This window comes from Scatophagus argus, chromosome 12 (genome assembly GCF_020382885.2).
Source record: "Scatophagus argus isolate fScaArg1 chromosome 12, fScaArg1.pri, whole genome shotgun sequence".
In the NCBI taxonomy this organism is placed as follows: domain Eukaryota; kingdom Metazoa; phylum Chordata; class Actinopteri; family Scatophagidae; genus Scatophagus; species Scatophagus argus.
The window spans coordinates 4538126-4550883 of record NC_058504.1 but is presented as its reverse complement, the minus strand read 5'-3'; the positions used below and the strand labels follow the sequence as shown (position 1 = coordinate 4550883).

At 41.0% G+C, this 12758-nt stretch overlaps 1 protein-coding gene across 3 annotated transcripts; it reads left to right on the top strand.

The window, feature by feature from the left end:
• Nucleotides 1–1108: 1108 nt before the first annotated feature.
• On the top strand, nucleotides 1109–12153 carry irf2 (interferon regulatory factor 2). Of its 3 annotated transcripts, none has more exons than XM_046406323.1 (9): nucleotides 1109–1353; nucleotides 2868–2960; nucleotides 3560–3659; nucleotides 4424–4600; nucleotides 4778–4824; nucleotides 6440–6575; nucleotides 6751–6903; nucleotides 7861–7898; nucleotides 9214–12153. In XM_046406323.1, the coding sequence occupies exons 2-9, from the start codon at nucleotides 2874–2876 to the stop codon at nucleotides 9472–9474; spliced, it is 999 nt and encodes a 332-aa protein (XP_046262279.1). In that variant the 5' UTR covers nucleotides 1109–1353; nucleotides 2868–2873; the 3' UTR covers nucleotides 9475–12153. The 3 variants fall into 3 exon arrangements, with proteins under 3 accessions (XP_046262279.1, XP_046262280.1, XP_046262281.1); XM_046406324.1 differs by lacking the exon at nucleotides 1109–1353 and adding an exon at nucleotides 1389–1447; XM_046406325.1 differs by lacking the exon at nucleotides 1109–1353 and adding an exon at nucleotides 1454–1830.
• The last annotated feature ends 605 nt before the right edge of the window (nucleotides 12154–12758 follow it).

The following is a 12758-nucleotide window of genomic DNA, read 5'->3' as shown; positions in this document are numbered from 1 at the left end:
TTCATATTATTAGACAGTATAAAAATTAGAAATCTATATATAAGAATTAGTCTAATGGAGCTTTGGTTTTAACAATAGAATACTACAAATTCACATTTTTTGTAATATATTAATGCCTTTATATTACTGTTACACAACTCAATTCAATAAGACAAATAAGACAAGAGACAAATAAGTGAAAATCTGCGTATTCCAAATAAATGCAGAATGGATGTTTAACCACATGCACACACACGTACACATTCACGTACTTGCCTAAAGTTTCTAGTTTCGTTTCCAGCGTCAACCGCACAGAAAGCGGATGGATGGGGGGAGGAGGAGAGGCGGAGACAGCCCAGAGGAAGTGAAAATGAAATCCAGCCCAAAGATCGTCTATATTTTTAAAGCAAACAATTCGGTGCTGCTCAAGCTTACATGTTTTAATGACATGTATTAGTAGTATTTTGTCACAGTATTTTAGCTGTGTACAGGTGGAGCATCAGCTATGTTTCTCAGCCTGTAGTTGAGTCTCTGAGGTTAAAGTGGAAAGCATAAAAAAGGGAAACCGGGGAATAATTAATCGTAATAGATAATTGTGTCGGTAATTGTGTCGGTTCAGCAGCCAAGCCACATACAAATCATAAAACAAACTAATCAAGAACACCCAAAGATGTAGATAAGGATTGAAGTCACCAAGCTGAAATATTAACTAAAATCTGTGACGAGCTTTCCCAACAAAACCATAGGACTGTTACAGTGTTTAGTCATTTTGAGCGTCGGTTGTGCAATCTACCAATTTATTATTTCTAACTGGCACGACAAGGTCCTTCAATCAAATTGCATAGATGAGTGTTCAGAGGAACTACACAATGTAGCCATTGTATCATCTATTCACACAGCTAATTTTATTTAGACGTTTCAGGGCAACAACGTAACATCTATTTAGGAACAACAAATGCAGAAACTGGTGCGTTTACATCGACGTGTATGTAAATCACTGTGCCGAATAAATGAAGCCCGAGAAGAGGTTTGTGTGTAGAGCTTCGATGTAACGAGAAATTGGAACAGAGTGAGCCGTCTTCGTGGCGAGTTTCTCTTGGGGAGCGCGCACGCGGCCGAGAGACTTCCGCGACGTTGCTCGAGATCGACCCAAAGCGAGAGCACGAGAGGAGGAGGGGGATTTCCAGCTCGAGCCCCCACTTCCCGAGCCAGCCGTTGTTTTGCTTTCGGTCTGGACACAGAAACAGAAATAAACGACGGCCACGCTTTCCCTTTTCCACTTAAAACCACAAATACATTAACTTGTCCAACTTCGGCTGCGCTTGTTATTCTGTCAGCAGGATTGTGAAGCCACAGGCCGTCCAAACTGAACAGGTAACATTTTATTTCCGCATATTAACGCTGCTGACTTGCGCTCACGGCACACAGACTTCCTACAGGACGACATGACGGATCTTTAGCTCGCTGTGTAAGTGAAAGTAGTACTGTAGTTTTTCTTCGCGTTCGTTGACTAGCTACGGCGTTTATTTTCACTTTTGGCTCGGTTGTTTTTGGGTCAGCACGCTAGCAGACAAACAAACCGCGCTAAACTTTACGTGACCCCTGTTGCTAAATCAAACTTGAATCCCAAATAAACCTGTTCCTAATATTTACCAAAGGTCAGGGCGGTATTATGGCGAAAACCTGGCATATGTTGAATTTTCTAACATGTAGTGTGAGAGGGAATGGATTTTTTTTAGTTTGAATTAATGCTAAACGAGTGCAGCTTTTAGCCGTATTTGGTTATTTGAGGAGAAATGGACCGACTTGTGAATATTGTTGTGTTCAGGCCTCCGTGCATGTGTTAATACAGTAAGAAGTACATTTTTTTTAACTTACAGCTAACTTACCCTGCTTTACAGCTTAAATGTGTGTTGCGTTGACGGTGGTTGTCAGTAAGCAGGACAAGTCATTTTTTAACACACATCACACTAAAATCGTTACTTTCTTGAACTTGAATATGTTTTGTAAGCGCACATGTACGCTCAGAGTTTGTGAGTAATGTCAGGGTTTAGTAGTCATACATGCGTGCGTTGTTCATGTTTTTCACGTAACCTGGCTGTTAATACAGTTTGCTCGCTTTTTGGTTAACCAAGGATAGTAAATGTGTCTCAATGTGCAATCAGAAAAAGAAAAACACGTTTCCACATAGCTTTTATAACTAGATGTGTTGGTTTGACACCAAGTTAACAGCGTGTCCTCATCTTTGCTAATTATTTTTTCCCCTCACTAACGCAGCCATAAGCAGTCACCGTATTTAACTGCCACACAGTCTGTTATTTAAGCTTTCCAAGCTTATGCTGGCCATAGTAACATAAGAGCGTATGATGCTGTGCTGCAGTCGTCCTCTTTGTACTGTCTGCAGTGTTTCACAGAGCAGCGAGCCGGATGCAGCTGGAAGTTTCAAACCTGTGGCTGTTAAGGGATGATATTTTGTATTTGATGGCGTGCCATGTCACCCTGTTTGACCTGTTATGGTGCTCTCTGTCATGCCACGACGCAATGTGTTGGCTCACAGCACCGTGAACAGGGAGTGTCAGGCTGGTGGATCAGGCCCACCGGACTTTGATCACATCAGACTGCATGGATCACGCAACCCTGCTCTTCAGTCAAATGTGGCAGGAGATTGCACTCATTAAAAATAAATCCATTGATAAATATATTAAAAAATGATATTGATTGTCTCCTATTAGTTCTTCCTGTTTTCTTGTTTCCTTTTATTTTTATTATTTGATGATATCTGTTCTTTACAACACAAATTGTAAAGCGAGTCAGTGAACGTGCGCAGGAGTTTTAACTTCACAGTCAGACACAAAATGGATTCAGTGGTCCTCTGTGTTTGCTTACAGGACACGATGCCAGTCGAGAGAATGAGGATGCGGCCATGGCTGGAGGAGCAGATCAACTCCTGTCAGATACCAGGGCTCAAATGGGTTAACGAAGTAAGTGTACCCTGATATGTTCTCACACACACACACACACACACACACACACGTAGACATGTAGACACATAGACACGAGGGCTGAATGCAAAACAAAGCCATGTCACAGTTATTTTGGCAGATATTGCAAGTACCTTAAGAGTCATGATTTTAGTGCAAACTGTCCTTGCTGTTTATTCTGACTGGAAATTAATGTAACAATGATTATGTGATTTTTTTTTTTTCTATACAATATTATATTTAGTGTTTTACTTTGGCATATCAGTAGGCCTGCATGATTCAAAAAAAATCTGCAATGTTGTTCAATATTGTGTGCACAATATGCCTTTTGAAACAGATCTCGCAGTGCCCGCATTAGCTCTACTCTCCCTCCTCCTCGCCATCGCCGTGGCATTGACGCCAATTAATCCAAGGCGAGATTCATCTGATTGGCCAAATGCTGTGAATGCTCATATACAAATGTTCATATCGTGATTGTGGCGAAAATGTGATTTATCGGTCAGAACTGGATTTCGTTAAGATTTCCAATTGATTGTTCAGCCCCAACACACACTAATGTGTTATAGTTCAAGAGCTGAAAAAAATGTAAATGTCTTTAGGAAAAGAGGATCTTCCAAATCCCGTGGATGCATGCAGCGCGTCATGGCTGGGACCTGGAGAAAGACGCTCCGCTCTTCATGCGATGGGCCATACATACCGGTAACAAACAGATCTACACCGTACACTCCCTGCTTCTTCTTTTCAGTGGTTTTCATATTCATGCTTAACAGGCACCACAGCACTTCTGTCTAAAATTAAAGACAGTTTCAAGTTGTGTATTACTTTTAGGTAAGAAATCAAAATAAACAAGTTGCTGGAGTGTCCCGTTCAGACAGGCCACGGGAAAATCAGCTCGGTTCTCGAGACGAGGATGCCGAAATTGTCAGTGGGAAATATTGCTTCATTTTCGGTCTTCCATTTTAGGTGCAGCTGAAATCAACCTCTTAGAAATCAGCTGGAGCGCATCCACACATAACTCATTGTGGATATCAGTTGTCACTAGCTGCATGCGGCTGTGTGACCATAAATGGATGTCGCAGCATTAAATGTATTCATGACTTATTTTTCTTAGCAAGCAAATTCGCAGAACTAGATATACTTACAGGGTTAAAATGTTTTTAAACGTCTTTTAATTCTTTGAAATAAAAGTATTATTTTAGTAGCTGCTGTCAAATTAAATAATAGTATCAAATAGTTAATAATAATACTAAATTGGATATGATGTGTTATACCCAACAAACGCACATGAAAAAAAACAAAAAAAATTCTAATTTTGTATAAGCAGCAGAGCAGTGAGTAAATGCAAGCGTAATAATGATCATCATTGAATCATTATTTACCTGGGAAATGATGGTAGGTCATCTGTAGTAATAAATAACAACTTGGTCAGTCTTGTGTGATTTTCCATTTCTGTGTATGTGTAGGTAAATACCAGCCAGGCATAGACCGTCCAGATCCCAAGACGTGGAAGGCTAACTTTCGCTGTGCTATGAACAGCCTGCCGGACATCGAGGAGGTGAAGGATAAAAGCATCAAAAAGGGAACTAATGCCTTCAGAGTATATAAGATGCTCTCCTCCTCCGAGAGAAGCCTGAAGAAAGGTGAGCACTGCTGCCGAGCCTCAACAAACCAAGTGTGGTTAGCAACTTTTGGACGACTGTTTCTGTTGAAAGGTTTTTTTTTTTTAAATGCCACATTTGCGGTATTAAGACACTTGTCAAATATATTGTGGCTTTTAAATTCGTGATAGGTGTGTTTCTGTCTGTATATCCAATTAGGAAAGAAGAAGACAGACAAGGAGGGGAGGCCCAAGGGAACTAAAGAGGTAGATAAAAATGTAAATGCTTTTTTACACATACTGTACAGACAAAGGTATTGGGACACCTGACCGTAGCACCAACAGACACATTCTAAACACACAGACAGCTTTGCAGCTCTAACAGCTTCCACTCTTCTGTGAAGGCTTTCCACAACATGTCGGAGTGTTTCTGTGGGAATTTGTGCCCATTCATGCAGTAGAGCATTTGTGAGGTCAGACACTGATGTTGGACCAAAAGTCCTGGCTCACAATCTCCGTTCCAGTTCATCCCAAAGGTGTTGGATGGGGTTGAGGTCAGGGCTCTGTGTGGGCCAGTCAAGTTCTTCCACACCAAACTCATCCAACCACGTCTTTATGGAGCTTTGCTTTGTGCACTGGGGCACAGTCATGCTGGAATAGAAAAGGGCCTTCAACAAACTGTTGCCGCAAAGTTGGAAGCATAGCATTGTCCAACATGTCTTGGTATGCTGAAGCATCTTGATTTCCTTTCGCTGGAAGTCAGGGGCAGAGCCCAACTCCCTGCCTGGATGTTTTTGTCTTTATAGGGTGTGAAACACAAAACATTTGCATAAGGTAGTGATTGCATAAGAAAAAAAAATCCCTTAAGGAGGTTATTCGCAAATGTCTTCATGTCACAAAAGGAAAATGTGCCTCTGGTTACCTGGAACACCTGAGTTCTCACTCAGCTTCTCTTGGTAACTCAGTGATGTGACGCAACACAGAAATATTCGATGATCCTGCGATTCCAAAGCAGAGCCAAAAAAATCTTAGTCAGTGCTGAACAGATGAATTAACAGGGAATCTAGCAATCATTTTGCAGACATTTCCCAGAGTCGGTGTAGTAACTAAGCTTTACTTCCCCATTTCGCTCACGAGTTAAATTAGTGGCTGCAACCCCCTGTTGTTTGGCTTTTTGCTTTAAAGAGTCAGCCGAAAGATGCAAAAAACATTTACTGATTTTATTTTAACCTTTCTGTAGCCTATACTTGATTTGACATTTAAATTCAATGCTGAGCATATAGGAAAACTAAATATCCTAAAATATACTTAAGTGTACTTAAATAAAATCATTGGAAACTTTCTCATGGTACTTAATTTAAGAAATAATGAAAAATTTTGTCAGTAATAGAGTCAGAAATGTTAAAAATTACGTACTTTATATATTTGGCTCATAGTTCAGCGTGTTTTGATCAGTAGGGATGGGAATTATTACGATTTCATCGATACCTAATCAATTCTGGCACCGCTTTTCATTCTGATACTGAGTGGTTTTTCCCCTCTCTAGTGATGGAGAATGAGTTAGACTTGAGTCTCTGACGTCTGCAAAGTTATTCACTAATTTGTGTGTTTACATGCCTGAAATGCTTCGTGTCATCTTTGTATCCTGTCATGGCCTCATTTAGAATAAAGTGTTATGCACTGCATCACTGTATCCCAGCTGTTTTATTAGCTTCTCATTAGCACAGCTAAAATGTAATGAAGTTGTGATACTGAGGATACTATGTTTAAATGGGCTGGTTAGTTTTATGTTATTATAAGTCTGACTGAAAAGGTTGACCGTCCTTGATCACATCTATCCTCTGTAATCATATATCTTTTTCTTTCTCCTCTCTGCCATCAGGCAGCTTCTCCTTCTCCAGACAGGACTTTTGCTGATGCTCATGGTGGGCCTGTTGACTACACCACACAGGACAGAACCAAACAGGAAGTGATCAAGCAGGAAACGGTAGAGCTTACAGTGACGGACCGAGCCTCAGGTACTACGACAGTCATCTTTGTTAACAATTCGTGGCTATCGAGTTGACGATATGTTGCTGGTTACATTATAATGCTCCTGTCAGTCTGGTTGTTTGCTTGTTCTTAACTTGAACATATAACATAGAAACGTATAAGACATATTAACTAGATCTTTCCACGCGCTTCCATTCGCAGCCATTAACAGTTCGGTAGAAGATCATGTGATCACCAGTGAGCAGCTGCCATTTGTCTGTCAGACAATTGAAGTGACCACTGAGAACGAAGAGCAGACTGTTAGCTCCTCCCACTCGTACCCACTACAAATCTCCCCTGTGTCTTCTTGCTGTGGTGAGACAACACACACACACCTGCATCACATTTTGTTGTGAGAAGGAGTATGAGTTAGTTAGTGCAGAAACAGTCACTCTACCACAGTGAAAAAGAGCACGAAGTGATTACTGTACGCTGTTGTTATTTGGTTTAGATTAGAGGTCAGTGCGCATGCGTCGATACGTGTGCAGCCTGTTACAGACGCTTTCAAGAATTTCCCTCCAGGGATTAATAAAGGAATTCTGATTCTGAATTGGTGTTCATTTTGAAGAGCAAGCATAAAAACATTGCACATCACATCATCCACCTTAAGCGGCATCTTCTGCATTACAGGCCCCAGATCTTATCTTAAGTGAGGAACAACATGGGCAAGGCAGCTCTAGATGTCAAACATAAAAGATGATCAGGACTCTGAGCAGTGATGCCATTAGGCTTTTTCAGGATGAGCGTTAAGTACAATATGAAGGGTGCTCCTGCTGTCGTGGAGATCTCCAGCCTTACAGGCTCAAACTAAACAGGGTGACGTCTAAATATTTTGGTCCATCTTCTCTCTTTCATAAGCAGTCATTCAGGCAGAGGTGGCTCAACCAGTTTACAGTTGTAGTTATTCCATCTGTCCTCTGTATACGATGAATTTTTTTGATTTTTCTCTGTCGCTACCATGACTTGGAGGGCCAGGCTCCTACCTGAAATCATTAAACCATTTTATTTACTTTTACTTAATTAAACATAATCATTTAATCGTCCCATTGTGTCCAAATGTTTGCTCTGTTTAAATTCGCTGTTGGATCCAGCTCTTGTCAGTATGTTTGTTCTGATTTAAAATGAAAGTTTGGTTGAACTCTTTCTCCTGCTCTGCATATTCTCTTTTTGTCTTCCTCCTTAATGCATGTGATTAAAGGATAGCTTATTGCAAAATAGTAATTTCCTGAATATTAATTTGTAAACTGTTTTAATGTGTGTTTGTTTCCACAGGCAGCGACACAGACAGCGACATAGAAGACGGCAAAGAGGTGAGTGATACACACAGAGGTGAGCATGATGAATGAATTATTAACTGCTCCAGAACAGGTTTTTACCTGTTGTAATCTTACTGCAGTAGCAGGGTGTGTGTGTGTGTGTGTGCTTGTGCTTGTGTGCGCTCGTTCTTCCTGTAATGTTGCAAGAGACTGAGAAAAGGGCGGGACTTGTCAGGAACTGTTGCTGTAAAACATTAACAGTGTGATGTGAGGTTGTCCTTTGTAATACTTTGTACCCACAGCAAACACATGCCTGTGCACATGCACACACACACACGCACACACACACACACACACATACACACACACACACACACACTGTTGAGTGTTCTGAAGTGCTGTAATGTAGACATATTTTAGTAACTGAAGGTGAAAAAAAGTGTTGTGGTTAAATTAATTTAAAAATGTGTTACACTGACTCAGACGAAGCTGCCTGTCAATTCAGTATCAATTCAAAATTGCTCTCAAAATTGCCTAAATACACGATAACATGTATACACACACGCGATGACTACAACCCTCATTTAAAAAAAAAAAAACTTAAAATGGGAAAATATAGACAAGCAGTGAAAATGTAAATAAGAATGAGAGTAAACAAATAAGATCTATATAAACACTCTCTGTAGTCTCACTCAGTGTCCTGCCCACATCACAGTCTGATTGGTTACACTTTACAAGTAATGGACTGTCAACACTGAAGGCCTCTGTGCTGCAGAGAATGGAGCTGTGTGTGTGTGTGTGTGTGTGTGTGTGTGTTCGTGTTCAAAGGGAAGCCAGCAGATATTGCACTTTTTTTATTTGTACAATTACAAGCATGCCCAGTTGCCCCTTTATCGCACTGAAAATGACCCAAGTCACAGCCGACTACATGGAGGCCAAAGATTTCAAACTGGTCGCTCTTCCCCTAACCCGGTCATTGAGTTTCAGCTCTGCATCAGGATTTAGAGAAACATTATTTTAAAAAGTAAGAGTAGCAGTAAAATTATATTTCACACTCTGATGGTCTGCAATTATCCACGTCAAGGGTGGGTGGCAAAATGCAGTCTTTTGCTAGTGTTGACTCATTAAATGGACATGTTTTTTTATATGCAGTGCATTCAAAGTGCACAGCTTGTGAAGAATGTAATGAACAAGAACACAGACGGCATCACAGAAGCGTTGATTTAGCTCTGTGTTCCTTTGTAGTCCCGTACAGTTTCAGCCACAGCGCTTTTGGCTCTTGGCTTTTTTTTTGGTGTGTTTTGTTTCGTGGGCTTGTGCAGATTCCTTACCTTCTTCTTCTGCATCTCCATTTTCGTTGTTTCCACAGGGAGCCAGTGAACTCTGGAGGCGGGAATGCAGCACATCAGTTCTCAGGGTTCCCACATGCTCTCTTCCTGGCATGGCCACCTTCGTCAGCACGAGCAAGCCCAACTTCAAGGTGACCAGTACACGGGACCCGGCCCCCCTCATCAGCTACCACACTGACAGCTGGACGCCGGCCTACGGCCAGAACTCTGCAGCAGCCAGCCATACTCATGAGATGCGAGCAAGTGTCATTATGAAAACGTCTGATGTCACTTCCTCCTGACCTTTGACCCCAGATGAGAGCGTATGATTACTGCTTTCAGGCCATAGGAATTACAGAGGTTGGTTGTTTGTTCCATCAGGGCTGCTTGGAGCCTAAAGAGGTCAAGCTTCAAAACCTTTGATTTTATTGTTGCTTCTGTCTAGGTCACATCTGTTTTGGACCATATTTGGCCTTTTTAGACACAGTCATCGCCCATGTGTCACTGGCAGAGCAGCTCCTCTGTTGGTTTGTGCTAACACTTCAGCGTACACTATGCCATAGTATACTTTTATCTCGTGAAAGAAACATTTGTTTTTAGTTGTGGAAATTTCTCATTGTTTTTTATTGCACAACCTGTACATGGATACTTTTTTTTTTTTTAAACAAATCATCTTTGAGTCAGTATTGCAAGTGCGAGCTCTAGTGTTAGCATGAAACATAGCACAGAATGCTAGGACACACGAATAGAACAAAGACTGCGTGTTCCTAAAAGCAGTCTGTGTTCTTAACAAAACAATGAACACTTTAATGTAAAATTATATTTCTGTTGGCAAACCAGCTTCACTAGCAACGAGATCAAATAGAATCAAAGGCATATTGTTTTATTTAGCTGACATCATCATGAAGTCCTGGGTCGCCCCCAGACGTTGTGCATATCTGTCTGTCTGGAAACCTCAGGACAATGTACCCGTCAACACACAGACAGATGAGCAGACAGAAAGAAGGACAGACAGACAGACAGACCGACTGACAGACTGTGAATGATGTATTCTTGTCTTCTCCTCCCTCCTGCCTCGTGTTAATAATGTACATAGCTCATATGTATGTGTGCCTGCAAGCCGCTTCTGCACCTTAAGGACAGCACTGGTGTGTGTGTGTGTGTGTGTGCGTGTGTGTTTGGGAGAGGGAGGAAGAAGAAAAAGCCTTATTGAAGACGTGTGCATTTTATTAGAGTGCGGCTGGATTCAGACTATCTGTGCTTCAATCTGTGACATATGCAGGTAGTTTTCAGGGATTGTGTTGTTTGGTCACCATTGTCATTTGAGCCAACAGGCAGCAACAGGTGTGTAAAAGTGATCGTGTGGAGCACTGAACGATGGAGAAAAGGTTAACATTAGCTTGAACTGGTTAACTTGAGTCACCATCAGGGGAGCAAGTGGGGTATGCAGTTAATTCTGTGCATTTAAAGTGAATATCTTGCTTTGATAACAAGGAATAGGGAAGTTGAGAGGACTGCGTCATCAGCAGAGGCTGAGCTCCGTTTTTGTTTAGAAATCACTTTTTTCTTTTTTTCTCTAGCTCAGAACTTCCCACTCCCCTGTTGACAGATTCCCTGCACAGATGTTGCAGTCCAAGCCTTTCCCAGCTTGTTACAGTACAGTCGCCACCAGCCTTAATCTTGATGCCTTCAATATCAAATAGTTCTTTTGACTCCTTAAAGTGCAAATATACGCACAGAATGATGAATTATGGCAGCAAAGAGGACACGTGTCTTATTTTTGCATTATTGGAGCAAACCTGATGGTTTCAATATTACTTGGCAAAATATGATTTACCTCATAAGTAGCAGAATATGAAATGTTCTTGCTAAGATCCCGAAGATTAAGGCTCCACAGTTATGAGCTATGGTGAAAGCTACTTGTGTTAGCAGTGAGCAGACTAAAGCACAGTAAAGTCCCAGCCTGCCTTTAACAAACTCCAGTGGGAACTGCTCTAAAAGTTCCTGTAGGAAATCAATAGGACAAATAGGAACCTGCCATGATTTTGTGAACCAAAGCACTAGAGAGATTTACACTGGACACACATTACTATCGTGATGACTTTATTTAAGATTCTCGTTGAGTCAGCGGGGTTTGGATGCGGAATAGACATCGCTTTACCAAATGTTTCTTCCATGTGCCTTTTATTGTTAGACAATTAAAATCGCGTACTGATAGACTGCTTCTCTTTCACTTCGTGGTAGTTTCCAACAGGCTGCAATACACAGGCAGTACTTTATGCAGTAGTATTCTAATAACACAGCCATCACAATCACCTGCCTTTTCTAAGCGTACATCTGTCCTGGTGAGCCGTTTTTTTTTGTTTTTTGTTTCCTTCAGAGTTGTCATAATGGTCACATTCTCTTTCAGCACCATATGCAAAATTAATAGTTAACAGTTATCATTGATCAAATTGGATGCTGTTACTTCTTTGTGAAACTCAAATGTCCCTAAGTTTGTCAAGTCGTCCACATGTGAATGACATAACCTTCATGACAGTGCAAATGTATTGAAGATTGAAGTGTGGGCTGATCAGAAATCAGCACAATCTGAAGCTCAGAATTACTTCTAGGTGAACAGTCTGGCGTTCATACCCCTCTATATTTCACAAGCTCGTCCCAGTTATTTTGAAGAGGTCTTATAAGTGGAGTCGACTTCTGCCTCGTTACACACGATGGGGACGACTTTGCAGCAAGAAGTTAACAGTGACGGTCGTTAGCTCGATGAAATAATGTTAACAAAGAGTAGTCATTCTGTCATTCTGACTGTTTTGATGTTCATATACCAGAAAGGACAATATTACCATTCAGTTCAAAGGAAAAAAAAGTTAATTGCTTAGTCACCAACAACATGCCACAACAGTTTATTCTCTGTACATCATGAAAACTACATGTGAATCAACATGTAAATCAGAATAAAGATTTGTTTTTGTATTTATGGAGAGGTGTTTCATGTGCTTTTTCACATGGAGAGGGGATTCATATTGCTGATAGTTTATCTTGAGCACTCAGTGCAAGATCAGAGTCCACTTTTATGGCTCATGAAAGACTATTGGTTACTGTTTTAAAAAAAAAAAGCTTCTATGTAAAAAAAGAAAAAATAAAAACATGCTGCTTCACCTTCCTGGTGAAAATTAAGCTCAAGTTCGATAAGGAAAATAAAGTGTGTATGTGGTTTGTGTTTTGTCAGAGCAGATGTCCCCTTGCTACACACACACACACACACACACACACACACACACACACACAGAGCTCTCAATCAGTTTAACCAGCACACTAACTGCTGTTTCGGTTTCAGTTGCTGTTCTCGGTTCTCACTCTACTTCCTGTTTGTGTCTGAGGCCTTGGTTGCTGGCTGGCTGGTCCCTTGCCACGACAACTGCTAACCACATGCCATTGCTCATTGTAAACAGTCTATATTTTAGTATGGTATATATTTTGCTCTCTTTAGCAAGCTTCCCTTTGGTACATGTCACATTTTCCTCCTTTATGTCCTCTGCTTTAATCCTCAGGACTGCTAACAGTAAGATTCATCTCAAAAAGTCCC